The sequence below is a fragment of the Mastigoproctus giganteus genome, chromosome 2, assembly GCF_048544385.1.
Source record: "Mastigoproctus giganteus isolate SK-2022 chromosome 2, ASM4854438v1, whole genome shotgun sequence".
Taxonomy (NCBI): Eukaryota; Metazoa; Arthropoda; class Arachnida; order Uropygi; family Thelyphonidae; genus Mastigoproctus; species Mastigoproctus giganteus.
Window position 1 is genome coordinate 82169439 of NC_143576.1, and position 23598 is coordinate 82193036.

At 39.6% G+C, this 23598-nt stretch overlaps 1 protein-coding gene across 1 annotated transcript in view; it reads left to right on the plus strand.

Annotated features, from left to right (window-relative positions):
- polybromo (protein) overlaps window positions 1–23598 on the plus strand; it is a 702481-nt gene that overhangs the window by 181161 nt on the left and 497722 nt on the right. Inside the window, exons 8-9 of the mRNA XM_090389959.1 lie at window positions 740–1024; window positions 9765–9834. Coding sequence (XP_090246085.1) covers window positions 740–1024; window positions 9765–9834 — 355 coding nt within the window. The remainder of the gene's footprint in view (window positions 1–739; window positions 1025–9764; window positions 9835–23598) is intronic.

The window sequence follows — 23598 nt, forward strand, 5'->3', positions numbered from 1 at the left end:
ACCCTCATAATTTTAGTTTGCATGGCCAGTTACCGAGGCAGTAAAAAATTTCGTCACAAGAGTTTGCCAGATTTAATATCATAATGTTTTATCGAAATCATTAGGATGAGTGTCCAATATGTCATCCCATGGGATCCATCCTAAGTGCAACAATATGTGCAGTAAGAATTAACAGTATAACACAGGAAATTCCAAACAGTTGAAATATGTGTATGCTGATGATGTCACCCTCTCTTGTCAGTCACATAATCATGAATACTGTAAAAAAGCAAATGCCACCTACAATTGCCATTAAATGGAAGCTTACTCACTATGGAATGATTATCATATATTGGAACACAAATCTTCAGTCATGCATTTCTGCAAATAATGTAAAGTTCATCCTGAAGTTTGTTTATGCTTAAGTAATATTTTGTGCTTCTCTCCAAAACTGCTCATCTACTAGGTATATTTCTCTAAAATCTGAAAAATTTTAAAATCCAGCATCTGTCAGTCCTTCCTGAGTCTGCCAGATTTTAGAGTTCACCATATACATTGATACTTCTTTAGTCCATTACATGAGGAGGAGGAGAAAACTCCTGTGTACATGCATATTTGCAAAAGAGTTAAAGGCACAGTTCATCTTTCCTAATAAATATAGTGTTTGTGTTTTGATACAGCTATTCATGTTAATTGCTAGCTATTAAGTTGTTTTATACACATTGTACTTTTAGTGTTCATGTTATTTTTTTAATTAAAGAGCTAAGAAACTAGCAGGTGGACAGAAGTGGTCTGCAATCACTGCTTCTCTTCAGTATGAACCAGAAGAGGAAGATCCAACTGCTTCAATGATTGGAAGATATAACACAGCTCTCCTGGCTGACCATGTTCCAGAAGAAGTTGGGGATGGAGATGATGGTAATGAATCAGATCCTGAGGATGCAGATACTAATCCCCAATGGCAGTTATTTGAAACAGTAAAAAATTATCAGAATCTTCAAGGGTACCAACTTTCAGAACCATTTCTTCGTCTTCCTTCAAAAAGGTATAATAATCTTGGTAATGTTATTTAGAAAAACCTTTTTTGTCAAACATAAAGGTATTGTAGTGTAGGTTGCTAGAAAAGTCTTATTTCTTTATGGATCCTGTAATCATTTAGTGATTTTTATTTATTTATTGTTGTTTGTTTAGTCACACTGATTGCTGTTGCAGTCCATATGCATCCTGTATGTTGAAGCATTGCAATTTAATGAAAAGTGAGGTGTAAGACTACTTTTTGGTAACATTTAACATGGCAAAACTCTTATCATAGTTTTTATTATTATTGGTGAAAATCCAATTTGGTCCATGAAAATCCATATTGAAGTCACAACATTCCCAGTGCCAAGTAATAAACTATAAGCTACAAAATTTATTTGCATTAAACATATAAAAATTCTTTCTTAATGAGTAGCTGTACTCTTAGGGTCAATTCAGGACCTGAAAACAAAGAAACAAGTTTATGTAAACTTATGCAGAGAATTGCTTTGTTTCTGGGTTACAGCCTTTTTGTTTCAGAATTATCTGCTTTGATCTCTGAGTAGACAAACTGCATTACAACAGCCTAAGTAGGTAGGTAGGTAGGTATAAAAGCCGGTTACTCTTCAAGTGTATATATTCTGAATTTATTTTGAAATGGTGTTTTACTATTTGTGATTGTAACTTCTTATCATAAAATCAGTTGAAAGTGCAATTCATTTAGCGGGGAACCTAAAAAGCTTGTGTTATTAAGTGATAACATGCATTTGAAGTGGGAGTAGAAGCTTATTCAGACGAAGGAATGACAGACATGCATCTCATATATGGAATTTACTGAGTCACATCAGGCAGACCACACTTCAGAAATTTTTTCATGTACATCTGTACACAGAAAAGCTTCTGAATTGTCATCTAGCATATAAGAGCTTTCAGAGAATATACTAGTGTCTTAGAGATACAGGATCATTCAGCAAGAGTTTTTCAGATTATGGTTGACCAATCAGTACCAGAAATGTTAGGCTGGAGGAGTGAATCCTGAGTGACATGAAAGAAAATCCTAGTGGCAGTATAGCAGCAGCAAAGGTGTAGGACATACAAACTGTATGGAGAATTTAATGGAAACAAAAATTGATCCCTATCACATTCAAAAATTACAAAAATTTAGTGAGATTGATTTCATGAAGTTTTTTTTTTTTTTTTTATTTGGTACCTACATCAGTGTGTTTATGATTCTGTTTTTATACCTTCCATATTGTTTTTTGATGAGGCTGGCTTCACAAGAAATGCCAGGATTAATTTTCATAACACTCATGACTGGTCGGGAGAGAATCCTCATGCCACCATCCAGTATATTGCGAATTAAATAGTGATCTTTCTCAGAGATAAAAGTTCTTTTTAAGTTATATTGTTTTCTATCAGCAGTTCATTTATAAATCAGTTCTACACTTGGAAAGTCTCAAGTAAGAACAGAGAAAGGAAATTCACCTTTCATTTTTGTTATGTATATATTGCATTCTTTACTAACCCTTCTAACCACTTGGCCTCCTTGCGCCACTGCTCCTGCCTCCCCATGGCGGTGCCAGAAACCTGGGAGGGAAATTTAATCCCCCAGGGCAAAAAGGAGCTAACCGAGGACTACAATGACTATCCTGCTCTTGAGCAGCCTAGGCGCTCAACTAATATTGTCAGCGATGCTGACCACGAAATTGTATATGATGGAACAAAGAAAAAAAGATTGCATAAGGACACAGAACAACAGGAATGCTCATCATTCCTTATTTTTCATTCTCTTTCGGACAAATCTATTAGCACTCTATCATCATGTCTTATAAAGAAATTTTTAGAAAATGTGGCAGGCTCACCAAAATGGTGAGAAGACACAGATCCAGTGATCTATTGGTTGAAACTACAAGTCATACACATTCTGAGACTTTGCTGAAATTAACAATATTTGGAGGACTACCCATACAAGTAACCCTACATGTAACATTAAATACCTCCAAGGGAGTAATTGCAGAGTGGGATCTGATGAATGTAACAGAAGCTGACCTGGTCCAGGAACTTAAACATAAAAAAGTTATACAAGCCAAACGCATCACAATCAGGAGAGATGGAGATCTCATTCCCACCCACAACATCATTCTGACATTCGGAACACCAATTGTACCATCTAGTCAAAGCCAGCTATCTCAACTGCCTAGTACAGCCTTTTATTTAGAATCCGATAAGATGCTACCAGTGGCCAAAATATATATTTGGTCACTCGCAAATGGCTTGTCTAAGAGATCCAGTCTGTCCAAACTGTGGGTCAAAAGAACATTCGCAAACAGACTGTGATGCTGAAACACCGCACTGTCCAAATTGCAAAGGCGCATATCCAGCCTACTCGAAATCATGTAATCTCTGGAAAAAAAAGGGAAAAAAATCTGGACGTATAGGATAGAACGAAAAGTTACGCATCAGGAGGCAAAGAAACAAATTATGCTCAATGTGCACCCAAGAACACATATGCAACAGCAATGAAAAAATATTAACTATGGCAACACAAATTGAAGTTTCTGTTCTCCCAGCCATATCCATTGCAGATTGGGCCCGATCTGTGCTGTCATCGTCAATGAAACAGTCTCCTAAAGAGCAGAAGGTAGCAGACAGCCAACAACACTCCAGTCACAGCTGCACCACATAGATCATCAGATGCTACAAAACTGAAAACCAGTTCAACTCCCACTAAGAAGACAAATAATCTCATAGCAATAAATATGGATACCGATAATAACACTGATCCGGAAGAACCTATCCTAGACGTTCATGCAGAGAATGACATGGACACTGGATGCCTAATCTTTCCAAGAAGAGAGAAAGTGAAGCTCAATTGCCACAAACAGTCTGGGAATAAAAAACAAGTCAGAATCATCCTCCTGTATCAAAACCAAATGATGCATCATATCATACAATGGAACTGTAGAGGAATTCGCAGTAACATTGATGATATCCACAAGCTAATAGGTCATTATTATCCTGTAGGCATCTGCTTACAAGAGACAAATTTAACATCACAAGAATCTCTCTCAATTAGAAATTATACTCTTTTTAGGAAAGACAGAGCCGGTACAAATAATTCTCATGGAGGGATAGCCATACTCCTAGATTTACGAGTACCTTGCAGACACATTCCGTTACAAACCTCCATTGAAGCTGTTGCAACATGATTGGTATCTATTGGACTTAGACCTTCTCCTGTTGCTAGTGTTATGGTTGACTGCAGTCACTTTCTCAGCCTGCACTTATTACATCAGAATATCCATAGCTTGAAGAATAAACTGCTGGATTTTGAAACTTTTCTTTTTCCCTCTAACTTCCATATCTGTTACCTTACCGAAACTATTACAGCACTGCTTCCTCCTTCGGTAAATAGTCACTCTTGCAATATGAGATTTATTGAACAACAACTGTAACAGGCTATTGGCCGCCTTAGTTCCTGGATCATGGTCAGTTGGATAAAGTTTTCAGTTCAAAAGTCTATGTGCATTTATGTCATGAATGGAATCTTCATCCTGGCCCTTTATATAGGCTTTGACAAAATGCTATTCTTTTCTCTCTTTTTTATGAAAACACAATGCAAAAGGTATTAGAACCCTTAGAACCGTGTGTGAGTTGAAGGTTGAGAAGATGATCACAGGCAGCCTTAGCCGAGTGGTCTGGCGTGAGGGTGGTAAGTATACATGCCTTGAGTGACCAGAGTTCAATCCCATGACTGCTAAATATGGTGCGGTTTCTTGTATTCTCACTATCCTGTGAACGCCTCTGACCATGTGATCGTCCCAGAGTATAAATAGAAAATTTATTGTATTTATTTATAACAGATACTTGTTGACACTAGACTTGAATTTCTGTATTTTTGTAATTTCAAGAAATACATGTGAAGGAAGGTTGTTCCAGAAAACAAGTTGAAGGAATAAATGAGGAAGAAGAAAAGTTGGTTCTTTGAGTTCGAAGTTGGACAGTAAAGGGATGTTGGTTGGTTGGTTGCGCCATGTGTTTGAACTGGTTGGGAAGAGAGAGGAGGAATTAAAGAGGCTCATGGAAGTACCTATAAAAAAGGCATGCAGCAGTAACTATGAGACAGGAAGTGGAGAGACTTTGTACATGATGGGTCATTAATTGTCATAATTGTTCCTCTTTTGAATGGAGTCTAGAAACTTGTGTGCCCGTGTGCAGGTACACTAATGCTAGGAGCATTGTAAATAAATTTGATGAATTTGAAGTACTAATTAAGTCATCAAATTCAGACATTGTAGGAATACCAGAAATATGGTGTCACTCAGACATGAGTGATGCTGAATTTGAATACGAGGAGTACAATGTGTACAAGAAGGACAGACAGGACAGGAGAGATAGAGGGGTTATGCTCTAAGTCAAGAAGCATATTAAATCTAAGGCAGTGCATCTACTTGACATGGATGACTATTTTCTACACCATCATGTTAGAGTGGCAACAAGAGCAAGCAATGCACTTCATCTGATTGTTAGCAGTGATTCTTCATGCATTGAGAATCTGGAGGTAAAAGACCCATTGGGTGGCAGCGACTACAGTGTACTAATGTAGAATTTAATCAAAGACACTACTGTCTAGGGTAAAGGGAAAGGCTTTTGCTTTCATAAGGGTGACTGCAGTGGTCTCAGCCAGTTTTTGAATTCTGTGCAGTGGGATCAACTGATGATGATGTGACCAACAGAAATTACTAAATGGGAAGTAAGCAAAGAAGCTACTAGGCTTTTCTTACCAACAAAGAAATACTGTTCAAGGTTTAGACCTAAATGGATGTCAGATGAACTATTGAGAAATATGGCAAAGAAGAAAAGTGCATGGGATGCATATAAATTATCAGGTGATACAGAAGCCTGTGGTAGATATAAATTAGTCTGTAATCAAGTCACAAAAGAGGTTAGCAAGCTAAAGCAGATTATGAGAAGTCTCTGGCATAGAATGCAAAGAAAAGCAGCAAAGACTTTTATGATTATATTAATAGTAGAAGGAAGGGGTTGAATCATTTTGGCCACTTGATGTCAGTGGGGTTAACTGTCGATGACCCTGCTGAGGTTGCACACAAATTGAATAAGTATTTTGCATCTACATTCACACATGAGGAATTCTTTAGGGAAGGGGATGCCAGAAGTTTATCAAACTCTAATAAGGAGCTAAATGACTTTGTGATAACTGAAAGGAGAGTGGAAAAAAAAATTGTTGAAGATGGGCATAAAAAAGGCACCTAGGGTTGGTGAAATCTATCTAATTATATTAAGGGAGGTAGCAACACACTGCAGGATGGAAGCCTCCTCAACAATTCATGTTGAGGGAAATGGACCATAATCTGCCACGCTGGTCCAGTGTGGGTTGGAAGATTGACCGTATTTAGCAGTCAGGGGCTTGAACCCCAGTCTACTCGAGGAGCGTGTGCTACTGCACTGACCACTCAGCTACGGAGGCCACGGAAGGTATATCAAGCTTAATGTCTAAGTTTGCATATGATACAAAGTTGGCAGTGTGATTAACTGCAATCATCAGGGTGAACTACTGCAGTAAGATCTAGGAAAATTGGATCAGTGGGCTGAGAAATGGCAGTTCAAGTTTATCATTGACAAATGCATGATACTGCATATGGGTAGCAGTAATCCCAGAGTAACTTACCAATTTTGTGGTACTACACTCAGGGTAATAGAGAATGAAAAAGTCCTTGGGGGTAATTCTGCAGTCAGACATGAAATTCTCTGAGCTGTGCAGACATGCTGCCAGAACTGCTCAAGGGATTTTGTCAATGATTTACAGAAACTTTGCTTTCAGGGATAAGGAGGTGATTAACCCTTTGTATAAGCCATGTTAGGCCACATCTTGAGTACTGTATGCAGGTCTGGAGGCCTAACTTTAGGAACGATGTAGAACTGCTGGAATGGTTGCAGAGAAGGGTAAAAAAGGGCAAAACTGAAGCCTTTCTTAAGAAGTGCTTAAGAAAGAACTGCTGCAATTTGTAGAAATGTTTTCTTAAGCATTTCAAAAATGCTGCAATTTGCAGCAGAAATGCTTAAGGCTTTAGTTCTGCAAATTGCAGCATCTCAAGACTAGGCACTTATGGGGTGAACTGATCGAGTCGTTTAAAGCCTTGAATGGATTGAGTAAGCTCAGTGTTAAGTGCATTCTTCCACTTGCTGAGACTACACTCATGAGGGGGCATAAATTCAAGTTGAAGAAGAATGGTTGCAGGATAGATTTGGAACAAGCTTCCATCTGTTGTTGTGGAAGTGGATGAGTTGAATAAGTCCAAGGAAGAACTAGACAAATTCTTGAAGAGTATCGATGGTCGAGCTGTGTAGGTTTTCTTTTTTTTTCTGGCTGATGTTATATTAGCTTGCTTTCTTGCATCATTTGCCATTAGTAATGGCAAATGATGCAAGAGTTTGCTCAGTTTGCATCATTTGCTCAGTTTGCTTCTACTACTTCTGTGCAGATAGTTCAAAGTCTGAAGAAGCTGTGGGACTTGCTTGTGTTTTCTTGCAAAAATTTCCAGTGAATGTGGTATATACACTGCAGAGGCTGCCTGCAATAGAACTGGCCTTGGATCATATAAAATCCCTTCAATACCAAAGGAGTAGGCTATATACCAACTCTCTAAGTGTATTGCAGGCATTACCAGTAATGAGATACACTCTTCATGCAGTGTTGTGTTAGATGCAGCCCATGCCCTCTTTCAGAGTCAAATTTTGATGTTCTGTTTTACTGGATCCCTAGCCACGTTGGGTTCGTAGGCAGTGATTTAGCTGATGCAACAGCCAACTCATCAGTACTCAGTTTGCTTCTGCATTATATCAGGACATTTACAAAAACTGGTGGAGAGTGTTTCTTGGAAACTAGAGGCTGTCATAAAGGTTTCACACATTATTAGTTTTCTTGTAAATAAGATTATTTGTAAATATCCGGTCATCCCTCCCTTGATAGTTGGTCGTGTCATGCCCAAGCATGATGTATCAGATGCAACTGTAAGTATGCTATTAAGCCTTCAAAGAGAGGATAGCATAATTGTGAATGTCGCAGTTAATGGAGTTAATAGATTACAAGCATAGAATAATAATAGGGTGCCATAAGCAATAAGTCTGTACATGACATTTCAACTGCACCGAAGATCCCTGTGTTGATTATTGGTGATGTGGTCTGCAAATGGAAGGCAGATTGCCACTGAGGCCATCACAAAATGTCTTGGAAAACCTCCAAAGCTGACAGAATGTGATAGGAGGATAATAAAGAATTGCCAGCTTGGAATGCAAGTCAATATTGCAACATTGAGACAATTAGGACACATCAGCACCAGTACAGTGTGCAGAACACGGCATTATATGGATCACCGCAGCCAACCACGAATCATCCTGACTAATTTCTAGCTTGATGTAAGGCTCACTCTTGGACTGTAGACCAGTGGAAAGCTGTGCTTTGGAGTGATGAGTCACAGTATGTAGTCTGTCAGTCAGTTGATTATGCCTAGGTGTTGCAAACGTGTGGAGAAAGCTGTCTACTGGTGATTGTATCATCCTATGAAGTTTGGTAGAGGCAGTATGATGGTCTGGGGCCGTTTTTCGTACTGGTTGTTTTGGAGAAAACAATGAGTGTTTGGTATATCTAGATGTCTTGGACAGTAATGCCTATATTGTGAAAGCATGTCAGGGAAGGCACATACCTGTTTCTGTAGGATGGTACTCCATCACAATATGAGACGTAATAGACTGGCTTGAGGCTATATATAAGCATTCAAAAGTTGGACTAGCCATCCCTGTTCTCAATCCCTTAGACAACTTCTGAGATGAATTGGATCATTAGGTGCGTGTGAGGAGAGACTTTCCAAAATACAGAACTGAACTGATAGATGCCTTGAAGAGCGAATGGCAGAAAATATTGGAGGGCATTTGCAAAATACTGGTGGAAAGTATTTCACGGAGACTAGAGGGTTTTACACATTATTAGTTTTCCTATAAATAAAGGCTATTTGTAGTTATGCAGGTGTCTGGATATTAGTGCTAGGGAACTGTGTGTGTGTGTGTGTGTGTGTGTGTGTGTGTGTGTGTGTGTGTGTGTGTGTGTGTGTGTGTGTGTGTGTGTGTGTGTGTGTGTGTGTGTGTGTGTGTGTGTGTGTGTGTATTTCAATGGAAATCCTCAGATTATTCTGGAAAAAGAAATGTATCCAAACTATGTTACTGCATAGTCTATTTTAGTGCCAGCTACTTCATTTGCATTTATTTTTTAAGGGATTGTTGCACTGTAATGGCAAATACAGTGTTACCAAAACATATTTGAACAGCTTTTTTTTTTTTTTTTTTATAAACTTTGCAGAAAAGAAGTTCTATGCTGAATATGCCATGTGATATGAGATGCAATGGATTGAACTAAAACTTTAGTGAAAGGCATGGACTGATCCAGTTTTTGGAATTGTTCAGTTTTCTCTCCTGCAAGGTCACCTGATTTTACTCTACCTAATTTTTTTTTTTGTGCAGATATTTTAGAATAGCTGAAAGAAGAAAATCTGATATGTAATCAGTGAACCTAGCAAATACTAACTGCCACAATGGACAGGTTTCCAGTGCTGTTTAGTCACTGCATTTACATTCATAATACCAATTTCTGGTAAATTATTTTTTTATAAATTGACTTAACTTTTTTTGTATTCTTTGAATTTCTGGCCGCTCTGTATATTCAAAGATATACTTATGTATATATATTTTTACAGATTTTATCCAGACTATTACAGAGAGATAAAGCAACCTATTTCACTTATGAAGATCAGAAACAAAATTAAGGTAATATATTAGCTTTAATTTGCATTATTACCTTTAGAAAAATAATGGTTTTTTGAGAATGAATTAAGAAGTTGGCAGAACACTAAATCTTTATAAACTTTGTTTTGCTTATTCACTTTCTGTACAAAGAACTTTGGCTTCCTAAGTAGAAACAAAATAATTACATCTTGAGAATTGATTTTAATATAGATATATCTGGTATATGTTCTTTTTATTTTAAAGTGCATCAAAATGTCAAGATTAGATAGTGCTGATTTTTGGTAACAAAAATTTGCAAAACACCTTGGCAATGCTAGTGCAACACCTGTTGCAAAACTCTAAGGGGTTTATCAGTATCAGTGATTGACAAATGATGGAAGGACTTAAGCTTATACAGCATCAACCCAAAAAAAAATAAAACTTCACCTCATTCTCATCTGGCTCCAGGTGCCAATCTGTTTGTATCAGCAGCTTGTAGTTGTACAAGCACTAGAATCCAAAGTGGGGAAGTCACTTTTCTGTTCTTTTCTCTTTTTCAAATTAACCACTAACTGCTCTAACTTTTCCCAGTAGCTTGGTCACCAATTGGTGTCACTCCTGCCCCCATTTGGCTGGAACAGAAGAGCCAACTTCCAGGTGTAATGAACAAAAATGGATACAAATGGCTATCTGCCACTAGAGCCAAAGAGCATCAACTGACAGTGACCTCTCTCTCAAAGAGATATAAAACGGGAACCTCCAGCATTCCTGATGATATGCTCTTTATCAAACCAGTAGGAAAGATCTGACCTTTCATCATGAAAAGATGTTTAGAAAATGCAGTGGGATCACCAGGATTAGTCAAAAGGCTCCAGTCAAATGACTAGAGCCTTTTTACCATTTCTGAGACCACTTAACCTAAATATTCAGGGTACCAAAAAAAGCTTTTAAAGCTTTCATTATTAAGTAGAATTCCAGTTAAAGTTTCATACTAAGCTTCTCCAAGGGAATTATAATTTAATGGGACTGTAGGCAACTCTCTTCAAAGTGAATCATTATTCACTTTGAAGAGAATTCATCGTTCTGACATTGACACTGAATTTGCCAATCTCTGTTAAAGAATACTTAAATTTTCCAATTCAAATGTACACCCACCCAATCCCATATGATATCACAAGTGTCAGAGGTTTCGATACTCCCAAACAGTATACTAATGTGATGCTACTTGCGCAAACTGCAGAATGAAGAACTGCAACTGAATATACTGCCATATCTTCACAATGTCCTAATTGTGAAGAGCTTGCATCCAGTGTCTTTTCTAAAGTATGTGATCTTTGGAAACTAGAAAAAAAAATTCATATAAGGTAGAAAATAAAGCAACCTCCCAAGGAGTCAGAAAGTATATATCAATCGTAATATTTTTAAGTAAACCCCACATCAGTATATTATGATTTATGATCACTGCTGATAATCAGATTATAACAGATTTTTTTTTTTTTTTTATCAGATTAAGAATATCGCTTTTCACTGGCATTCAGCTTGACATGGCAAACAACCCAAAACAAGAAAAGAGAAGGATAGCAGACAAACTGCACGAAATATGGCACGGTCACTGGGATTCAGCAACAGAAGGTACTGTAACCAAAAAATTTATTCCAACTGTATCACTGACATACCCAAAGCCTCCTCCCTGGTATGCACCAGAACTCCAGGTCACCTTCCTGCTTACAGGGCATGGTCCATTTAGAAATAAATTAATCACATTCAGAATTGAAGAAAACCTATTCTGTGTCTGTGGTGATTAAGAAAACTGGGAACATGTAATGTATCTCTGTGCCCAGTATGATGACTACCAGACTAGACTGTTTACTAAGATAGAGGAAAATCCCTAAAATTCTGAGCACCTTTTTCTCATGGAAGAAAACTTCCACATCGCTTCCACTGAGTACATTCAAGATGTATTCCAGAGAAGGCATTCTACCCATCTGAGGCACACATTACCAATTCCAGGACAATCCAACTGATGGCACTAACTGGATACTGCTGGCACTACAAGTACGAGATTGCTGGCATTCTCTGAGTGCAGGATACAGAGTCCACTGGCTTCTTGGGCACCTGTCCCTGCAAATCGAACCCCCCACTCCCAGACCCCTATTTTCACCTCACAAAGAGCAGAATCCTCCTCAACTTTCAGCCCTCCCCTCTTTCTGTCCCTTCTAACCTGTACCCCTGTTCTATGTTTCCTTTTTTTTTTTTTTTTTTTTTTTTTTTTTTTTTTTAAACTTGGTCTCTGTCAGGAAGCTCAGGCAACCCTGCATAGACCAGCCAGAGTATGATGGGCAGCCTGGCTCACCTCCCAGTGGTGGTGGTGGGCACCGTGGGGGGTCCCACTAAGGGTTCTGCAGCCAGAGACACAAAGATAACACTACTCTGACAGAAACCAGACATTACACTTTTTCTGGCTTTTACAGAGATTCTGTACTTCACAAGAACCATGGTGCAGATGTGGGAAACCACCAGTGGCACCTTTCACAAAACACTATGCCACTATGATGGCACCAACTCCTTACACTTTTCTTTGCACCTGTATACCTTTGGGTTGGCTGGGGGCCGCTGACATCTGGGCCAGATGCCATCATGAAGCTCTCCTTTGCAGACCCAAACTGTCTTCCTTTCCCTGGCAATGGGTTGGCTTCCAATACCAGGGATGATTCCCACATTTGTTCCGCCATAGGATGTCTCCTCTCTTCATCCTCCTTGTTTCACACTTTGATTCCACTCCTTCTACTATCTTCCTCATTCAATTTCACCTTCTTCTCTCTTTTTTTTTTTTTTTTATCTCCATCAGGGAGCTCAGGCTACCCCCAACAGACAGCAGCTAGAGTAATGTGGACAGCCTGGCTCACCTCCCAGTGGTGGTGGCAGGCAACGTGGAGTCGCACTAGTGGCTCTGCTGCCAAGAAGACAGAGCATAACAACAGAACCCACAATATTTTACTTCTGTTGCCAATTGTTTAATTAGGGCTTGCTTGTACTCCTTCAGTATTTCTAGCCATTACTGGGGCCCCATCTATGCACACACACCCCAATTCTGTCTGTCTGACAACTTTAAATATTTTTATTTTATGAAATCATCAATTTTGAAGTTTTAATGCTGTTGCTTTCATTTTTATAGGCTCAGAAAAGGAGATCTTCATTAATGGTTTTATTGTCAACATATATATATACTATCAAATGAACTACAGTAAGTATCTCATTTAATAGCATATTAATGACACACCACTGCAGTCAGTCACTTCATCTAGCTGTATTGCGAATAGTTTATTTCTCATCTTTTCAATTAGCTGATTCTCCAAACCTCCTAACATATCGGAAATCTGCTGCAAGACTGTTATTCGAGAGAGGCAAATTACGAAACTGCTTACCATGGTTGTCACCTAGCAGTATTTGTACCATGTCAATCACTGCAGGGAGAATAAGACTTTACCCAATTGTGTGTGGCTTCTTATTTTGTGCTATCCTATATGCAGCCTAATATGGCACCAAAAGAGCTTTGAATGAAGCAGTTATAGTACTTCCAAAACATTTTTGCTGCATGCAAACTTCATCTGTCTTTCTACTGAATTACTCCTGGTAATGTTTCTATGTGCCACTTAAGTTTATTTGCCTTCAGACTGTCAGCCGCAAAAACACAGATGAGAAACTGAGATCATTCTTTCCCTTTTATCACAACTCTTGTAAAACTGAATAAATATAATTATCATATATATACAAGATTTTAATTTGAATGCTGGCGTTTGTTGCTGCAAGAAACAGGTTTGTCACTTGGTTTCAAAACTGAACAATAACATGTTTAATGAAACACTAAATCACTGTTAAAGGGGGCATTCAACTTTGTTTACACATCCACATATTTTTAACAATAATATAAAAACAAAATATGTGCCATGTACTGTTGTCAACTGTTAGTTTTTGAAAATTATTCATTAGTTATATATTCGTCATATAAATCAGCCTTTCTGTTTTAGTCGCCCTTTGATGCAAAAGATCAGTGTTCATTGTCTGTGCTCTTTCTTCTAAAAGCTTACATTGTGATGTTTTATTACACTTCATAGTAAACTGTGAAGTAAACATATAAAGTAATCCATGTAGCAGGTCATTAAACCAGACCTACAGGTCTAGTGTAGGTTTGGTTTAATGAGTGATGTGATTTAATGAATTGGTTTGGTTTAATGAATTGCCCTGTATACAACTTCAGTGAGTGATGTCACAAAGTGACATCACTCACTGAAGTTGTATACAGGACAATTCAGGAAGAATAGTAAATATTTTGGGAGGTTATAGTATCGATTATTCTGAGTAAAATAGTCCATATAAATATGTGTTCAATTCTCAGTGGATATGGGGATACAGCTGTTTGAGCACACACAGCTCCCTGAATCAGATGTAACCAAGAAGCAGCTCTAACGTGACGCTGTTTGGTGTCAGAAGTGTTGTTAAGAATGCTGCACATCTTCACACATGCTGAATATGCCAATGTGGTATTTGTCTACGGTTTTGTGGTGGAAGTGCTACTGCTGGAATGTAGTCCTACTATTAGTACACGAAGAATTTCTATGCGTATCAGTGTTCCACAGAGAGTATGGCAAACGTTATGTGAGCACAGCTTGTATCCTTTCATATACAGCAGGTGAAACACCTTCAGCCAGGAGACAACGCCCAGCGATTGGAATTTTGTCAGTGGGTAAATTTTAATCGCCGATTAATTCCATTAATACTGTTCAGCAGTGAAGCTACTTTCACCCTTGACGGTATCAACAACACCCGCAACTCTCATAGCTAGTCAGATGAAAATCCACATGCCACTGTATAAACAAATTTTCAACATCACTTCTCTGTAAACGTGTGGTGTGGTATCATCGACAATCAGTTGATTGGGTCTGTTGTGTTATAAAATCGTCTTACAGGGCCCATTTACCCAGAATTTCTGCAAAACGAACTTCTATTATTGGAGGATGTTCCTGTGGTTACAAGGATTGGTATGTACTTTCAGCATGACAGAGCTCCTGCACTTTATATCCATCTGATGATACAATATCTAACTCGAACTTTCTCTAAATGATGGATTGGCCGTGGTAGTCCCGTTCATTGGCACCAAGGTCTCCACACCTCACTCCATGAGATTTTTGTTTGTGGGGGATGGATGAAAAATGCAGTATACAAAGAAAAGGTGAATACAAGAGATGAATTGCTTGCTCGCATTTTGCATACTGCTGCCCTCATAAAGGAATGCCAAGATGACCTCACATCATATTACCACAAGAATTGCAAAGTGCATTCTGATTGGTGGTAGGATTTTCGAACGTTTATTGTGAACTATAAAAATTTGTCAGTTATTTGTGTTTTGTATCATTCATTGTAATTTCGTTCATTTTTTCATTGTAGTTTTGTTTGGCAGTTACCTCCGCTTCAGTTATGGCTTCCAGGGCATCCACAGTTGATTGGCCCAGCATAAACCCATATTGGTTTGTAGACTATAAGTTGGCATTCTTGTTGTGTACTTCTATTCACTGTTTCAACAGGTGTTCAACAGGTGTTCAAACAGTTTACTAATTAGGTGTTCAAACAGTTTACTAATTACGTGTTCAACAGGTGTTCAACAGGTGTTCAAACAGTTTACTAATTACGGATAGAAGGGCAATTGATCTGTAAGAGTCTTGGCTGGTCCTGGAGTTTTTTAGGGTTTTTCGGGATCAGTTGAACAGTGGCATCCTTCCAGTCATTTGGGAATCACCCTTGCCAGAGTCAGTGATTAAAGAGCTCCAGTATAAGGTCGGGGGTGTACTCCACCACCTTTGTAACGATTTCCGGTTCAAGATAGTCTGACCCCGGTAATTTCTATTTTGTAACTTTGTGGCAGCATTGTTAAGTTTGTCAGCTGTGAACGGTCATTCTTGGTGTTGGATTTCGTAACTTTCATTTTCCTCACGGAATTGCTGTGGAATAGATGAAGCTACTGGTTGTTTGAAAATTGCATCTAGTATGTTGTTTATTGTTACATGCCAGCTTGTGGTCATGGTTCCCAGAGGTGTCCTGGTGGAGGGGATCACCTCCCCTCTGGGGAGTTTGTTTGTAGTGACCCTGTAGACCCCCCCCCAGTGGTCAGTGTTACTGATGGTGGTAATGGGGTTTTCCCATGATTTCGGTTTACGAATCCTGAAGAGTGCAGTATACGCATTTCGCACTGCCTAAGAGCCTTCACTTTGGCAACCGGCCAGAATCTGCATGCACATTGGAAGGCCTTTCGCATGTGATTTATGTCTCATCTAAGGGCCTGCAGCCCTGGTCCCCACCAGGGGACAGCACCCAGTGTACGGTTTTTCTTTTTAATGGACACCTCACAAGCTGCAGCAGTCAGATCCGTAACAGCTCGCTGGTGTTGGTCTGGATTCAGTTGAGGGTCATCATTCTGGAATCTGAGGAGTAAGACAGGTGTTTGCATTTGTTTAAAACGATTCCAGTCGGCTTTGTCAAGTGTGTATTTGTGTGTTAACTGTCTGACTATTGGTGTGCGGGAGATAGTGTTTCATCTGGAAAGTAATAGTCCAGTGATCATATGTTGTCTATTCTTTGTGGACTGTCCAGTTTGAGAGGCAGTTCGCCAGTGTTCTTGTTGCTAGTGTCACATCTATTGTCACTTCCCACAAAGTGCTGGAGAAGGTTGCGAGGTTATTGGGCCGATTAATAACTGTAAGACAGGTGTTTGCAAGGAATTCCTCCAGGCATTGGCCATTTCTGGTCCACCACCGATCCTCAGTTTTGCTATGCCACATCTGGGAGTGGCAGTTCACATCTGCCCTGTGACACGTTTGGCATTTGGAAATTCGTCTAATACCAGTTGCAGGTATCTGATTGCTGGTAAAATATCATCCTCGGGCCTACAGTACACTGAAATAGCATAGAATTCACCTAGGGGAGGGCCCCGGGTGCCAAGCGATTATTAGTGTAGCCAAGCGATTTCCAAGCGATCTATATATTGTGTGCAAAGCAAATAGTTTTCTTTAGGTTTTAAACACAGTTTTCCTCATTTATTTGTATTGTGAAACTTTTGCACTACAAAAAGTAGGCAGAGTTCCAGGAAGGAAATTCACCTTTCTGTTTCTTGTTATCTTACTAACCAAACTAACTCAGCCGCTTGGTTACCCTTGTGGCACTGCTCCTGCCTCCCCGTGGCGGGGCCGGTAACCTGGAAAGAAAAGCTATCTTTCCGGGGCTAAAAGGAGCAAAATGATCTCTTCTACAGGACATAAAGATCCTAATATGGCTGCTCATGAGACAGAAGACTCTAACTCATGCAGTGCTAAACGTCAAAAAACTGACAGTTTACTACAAAGAAGGCATCCAATGCACCTTGTATTGCATTCTACTCAAGAAAAGTCTCTTGGTAGTCTCTCGCCTTTTAAAATTCAGAAATACCTAGAAAATCTAATAGGATCTCCGAAAACAACTAAGCGTCTGAGATCGGGCGACTTGCTCGTTGAGGTCTCAGATGAACGGCAATCACAACGGCTCCAAAAACTGACATCCTTTGGAGGATTACCGATTACTGTCTCCCCTCATGCTACTCTAAACACCTCCAGGGGTGTGATAGCTGAGTGGGATCTCATAAATCTCTCAGAAGAAGAGTTGAAAAACGAATTGCAAGACCAGGGAATTGTGCATGTAAAGCGCATATACACAAAACGAGACAATGCTCTAGTTCCAACACGGAATATAATACTAACATTTGATAGCCCCAAACCTCCAGCATCCATCAAAGCAGGTTATCTGAATTGTCAAATAAAATTATACATTCCTAACCCTACACGCTGTTTTAAATGCCAAAAATTTGGGCATTCCCAAAACGTGTGTAGAGGTTTAGCCACTTGTGCCAACTGCGGTTCACGCGAGCACAATCACTCTGACTGCAAAGCAGAGCAGCACAAATGCTCAAATTGTAATGGCCCACATACTACCTACTCCAGAGATTGTCCCCTATGGAAAAAGGAAAAAAACATTCAACGGGTCAAAGCCGAAAAAAACATCTCGTACCAAGAAGCTAAAAAATCTGTACAGGCTCAATTTAACACTCGACCCAGCTTTGCTGAAATAGTCCAAAAACCAACTGTGGTAACAAGTACTGTGCAAAGAAGAATAACGACTGGTACTCAAACTGAGGTAACGTTTCCCCCAGACAGATCAATGTCAGATTGGGCTCGGTCAATTTTGGAAGCTATGCCCCTTTCTGGTAAACCATATAAATCAAACAAGGCTGTTAACACACCAATCACTGTTCCGCATTCTACCAATAATCCAATGTACTCAAAAAGTGTTGATATTTCTAAAACTGATTCGATTGAAATGGAAGAAAACACTGACCGCGAAGATCCCGTTCTCGATCTCTTCCCAGAAGAAGAGATGGAAACAGGAAGACCGTACTTCCCAAAAAGAAAATCTGGTCACCATAAGCCAACAGTACCTCGGACAGAAACCGAGGACCACACTTTACCCAAATAATGCCCAGTTTTCTTCAGTGGAATTGTAGAGGGTATCGCACCAACCTTGATGATATTCGGGATCTCCTTCTCCAGTATAACCCAGTTACCTTCTGCCTCCAAGAAACTAACTTAACAGCTTCTTTTGCTACCTCAATTAAACATCATGTTATCTACAGAAAAGATAGAGTTTCTCATTTAAGCAATTCGGCTCATGGAGGGGTTGCTCTTATAGTGAACTCCAATATCCCTTCCCGACCATTAATGTTACAAACAAATCTAGAAGCAGTAGCTGCTCGAATATCTTTTCCTTTTTCTTTTACCATTGTTTCCTTATATCTTTCCCCTAACCAAGACATTTCTTACACTGATCTTGAAACTGTTGTATCTCAGCTCCCTCCTCCCTTTTGCATCATGGGAGATTTTAACGCACATAATCCTCTATGGGGTGATAGAATACATGATAAACGAGGAAAAATACTAGAAAAGCTTTTAGATAAATTTAATCTGACTCTACTGAATACTGGTTTACCCACTTATTTTCATCTACCTTCTGGGTCAAGCTCAGCAATTGATCTCTCCATATGCTCACCAGTCCTTTTTCCGCTATTTGATTGGTCTGTTCATGACAGTCTACTGGGTAGTGACCATTATCCAATAGTCTGCCGTGTAGAATCAAATTCTCCACCTTGTCATAATCAAACTGCCAAATGGAACTTTGCCAAAGCTGATTGGGAAAAATATAGGCAACTAGCCACCCTGCAGAAAACAACTGTTTCAAATATGTCAATAAATAATGCGGTTGATTATGTAACAAATCAAATATTGCTGGCCACAGAAGCAGCAATACCAAGAGTGTGCACAGATCATAGAATAAGACCAAAACCCTGGTGGAACAATGAATGCAATCAAGCTAAACGAGAGAAAAATAAAGCCTGGAATAAATTTCGCAAAAACCCTACCGCTGCTAATCTAGTACACTTTAAGAAAGCCAGAGCCAATGCTAGACGCATTCAGCGTGCAAGTAAAAGAGAGTCATGGAAACGTTTTGCCTCAACCATTACACGGTCCACTAAAACACAAACCATCTGGAAAAATATTAGAAAAATGTATAATAAATATCCTCCTTCGCATCTATCAATACTGAATATAAACGGCAATGATGTTTCACTACCTCAAGACATAGCCAACACTCTCGGAGAATCCTTTGCTGAAACCTCTGCTGTATCCTCATACTCGCCAAACTTTCAGAAATTAAAGTCTCTTGCTGAAAAGCAGACCCTAAATTTTAACACAGACCACCATCAAATGTACAACTGTCCCTTTACCATAATTGAACTACGGCTTGCTCTTAACAGCTCGAAACACAGTGCTGCTGGACCTGACGGAATACACTATGTCATGTTGAAAGAGCTGAGCGAAAAGTCGCTTTGTGTCTTACTCCAGCTATATAATCGGGTTTTCACAGAAGATACTTTCCCTGATAACTGGCGACACTCATATGTCATAGCATTATTAAAACCTGGCAAGGATCCAATCAACCCGCGTCACTATCGACCTATTGCCCTCACCAGCTGTATGGGAAAAATAATGGAAAAAATGGTAAATTCTCGACTCACCTGGGTGCTGAGCAAATACAACCTCATCAATTCATCGCAGTGCGGATTTCATACAGGTAGATCAACTTTAGACCTATTGATACAAATGGAAAACCAGATTCGCAATGCCTTCTTAAGGAAGGAACATTTGACTACAGTTTATTTAGACGTTGAGAAAGCTTTTGACACAGCTTGGCGATACGGAATTCTCCGTGATCTACATGCATTAGGTTTCAGAGGTAATATGCCAAGATTTATACAGAACTTTTTGAAGCAGCGATCCTTCCAGGTCCGTATTCAATCCACTCTTTCCCGAAAATTCATCCAAGAAGAAGGTGTTCCACAGGGCTCAGTTTTAAGTGCCACTCTATTCACTATAAAAATCAATTCAATTACCAAGGTCATTCCAGCCACTGTATTTACTACCTTATATGCAGATGATGTCAGTATATCTTGTCACTCACAGAACATGAGAATGATTGAGAGACAATTGCAAGGAGCTCTTAATAAGATTACAACGTGGGCCACAGACAACGGGTTCCGCATATCACCTGAAAAAACTGTTGCAGTTCATTTCTGTAGAAGACGTAATCTCCACCCTGACCCACTTCTAAAGCTGGGGAACCATGATATACCTGTTGTGCCTACCATTCGTTTCCTTGGATTAACTTTAGATAAAAAATTGACCTTTCTTGACCATATTAAAGAACTTAGAACCACCTGTTTCAAGAAACTAAACATTTTGAGAGTATTATCAGCTACAACATGGGGTGCTGACCGTCAAACACTCCTTCATTTATATCATGCTATTGTAAGATCAAGGTTAGACTATGCGTCACCAGTCTACAACTCTGCTAGACCTAGCATTTTGAGGGCTTTGGACCCTATTCACCATAGTGGCCTTCGCATTGCTCTTGGAGCCTACCGCACATCTCCTGTGCAGAGCCTGTACGCTGAAGCTCATGATCCCCCACTCTCTCTACGAAGACAAATTTTACTGCTGAATTATGCCGTCAAAATAAAAAGCCAACCCCTGCATCCATCGTGGAAACATCTATTTACACCAGATTGGGAGAACTTGTATGCCGTTTATCCATCAATAAATCGACCCGCTGGCATACATCTTTGCTCACTACTTGATAATTGGCAGCTTGATCTTTCTAAAATAGCCACCACTAGTTTCACGACTCCTCCGTGGGCATTTTGCCCTGCCACCTGTGATCTGTCCCTTCAAGAATGGGGGAAAAGTACTCTTTCTTCACAGAATGTAAACCAGCTTCATAAATCTCTACTTGAGAAATATGAATCTTATACCATGATATACACAGACGGTTCCAAAACTGATCACCACGTCGGTGCTGCTGTTGTTCTTCCATCATCAACAATCTCTAATCAGTTACCTTTAGAATGCAGTATCTTTACTGCTGAACTTCATGCCATTCAGATGGCGCTAGAAACTATAAAGCTGAAGCAGTATACCCATAGTATTATTTTTACCGACTCTCTGAGTGCCCTTCTCGCTTTACAGCAACCAAGAAAGCATCATAACTACCTACTTGGTAATATTCAAAACTTGCTGGCTCATCTTGCTAAGAACACGAAAGTAATAAAATTTTGTTGGGTCGCTAGCCATGTTGGCATACCTGGCAATGAGAGTGCCGACCACGCAGCCAAATCTACTGTGCAACCAATTCATGACTCTTTCAAAATTCCTTTCACCGATTATAAAAGTCTTATAACAAAGCGAAGTATGATTCACTGGCAAACCATCTGGCAAAACCAAGAAGGCAACAAACTGCTTCGGATTAAACCGAAACTCCAGTCTTGGCCATCTAGTTTCCGCTCGAACCGAAAGGAAGAAGTCACACTTGCAAGATTACGAATAGGACATACACACCTTACTCACCTTTATCTTCTCTCTTCCTCAGACCCACCTTCTTGTCCGAACTGCCATGCTCAAATCACAGTCCAGCACATCATTGTTGACTGCCCTCTCTATAATGGAGTACGGCAGACCACCTTCTTATCAAACTATGCAGCCCAAACCACACCTACTTTGGAACAAATATTAGGCGACAGATCTGATATTAATGCAGTTTTCACTTTCCTAAAAAGGATAAAATGCTATGACAGAATATAATGCTTAAATCTTCACATAGTGCACATATCTCTCTTTTAATAAAGCCTTTTGCCTCCTACCATTGCTTGGCGCATAATGGCCTATAGGTGCCGTTGCGCCGTAAAACATACAACAACAACAACAACAACAACCTAGGGGAGGGATCAGGTGGACAGCCTAGGCTGAGCACAGGTGTGAATCTTGTGGTAGTAATGTTTGGGTTTTGCACCAATATGGCTGCCCATGGTGTTTCTCCTCTATTTTGGATGACTTTATATGTCTGGGTGGTATCCCCCTGACCTTGTGTGCAAATGGCTCCTGAATTAGAATGATGTCCATATTCTCTTCATTTTGCCTAATTTTGTCAACTACAGCTCGAGCCTGCTGTGCATTTATTTGCATAATTTTAATCTCGCTGCTGTTAAATGTTTTATACATCATACCCATAATCAATTCTGGTCTGATGGATGCTCTTTAATCTTAGGTAGACAGGACATTTGTTCCTAATAGAGTGGTCGTGCTGTATTTTTTGCACTTTGAAATTTGCACAGACAGGCTCACTAGATTTGTTTGGGCATGTGTTGTACTCGTGCCCTTTTTCGGCACAGTGCCTATAGGTTTTCTCGGTCTGTTGTGGATCATGTGCCTGAAACACTTGGGAACAGCCAAATCGGTGACTTCCCCTTTGGATGAAGATCTTGTTTTGTTTGCAGATTTTCTGCCAGACCCCCAGCAAACTCTACCACCCAGTTTATGCCATTTCCAGTTTTTGTTTTTGTCAGATATTTTGGGATTATTAGTTGTTCTCGTTCAGTGTCAGGTAAGTTCTCTTGAAGGTTCCTGAGATAGATTTCTTCCCTTAGTTTTTCAGGGGTCAAGGCTTTATCAGTGTCATATATAATTATTGATGGACCCTTTTTCTTGGGTGTGTCATCTGCAAATCCAAGCGTGTGACTTCTTGGGTTTCTTAGAATTTGTTCTGCCTCCTCCAGCATCTCTGTTTCTATAATTATCCCTGTATTTTGGGTTTTGCAAATTGATTTGATTTTTTTGGTGTTGAGATCTTCATTTAATTGTCACAGTGGTCTTGATTCCTTCAGATTTTAGTGCATCTTCAGTGGTAGGTTTTACAATGACTAAATTTGGTCGCTGGAGCAGTCTTCTTAGCAGGTATAGGTTTGTTAGTTGTTATTTTGTTGTCAGAGGGTTTTCTCAGTGCATCAACGTAGGTAGGGGTGCACTGTAGCATTTGATTGCCCCTACCTTCCAAGTAGGCTTCCAGTTTGGCTGTGTTTGTTTCTGATCCTAAGTGAACCTTCAAGAGGATGGTCTCCAGTTTAGCCCACAGGCTAACAGTGTTTCCACGGAGGTCTCTGATGACCCGATTGCACAAGTCCTTCATAAGGTTTTCGAATTGGGTGCATAATGTTAGCATCTGCTCTAGAACTGGGCCATCTGGGAGTGTGGGGTGTCCAGGATTTTGATGGCTCCGACTGTGTCATTGATTCATCTGTGACATCCGCATTGGTTGGTGTAAGTCCTTCTTGTTTTGCAT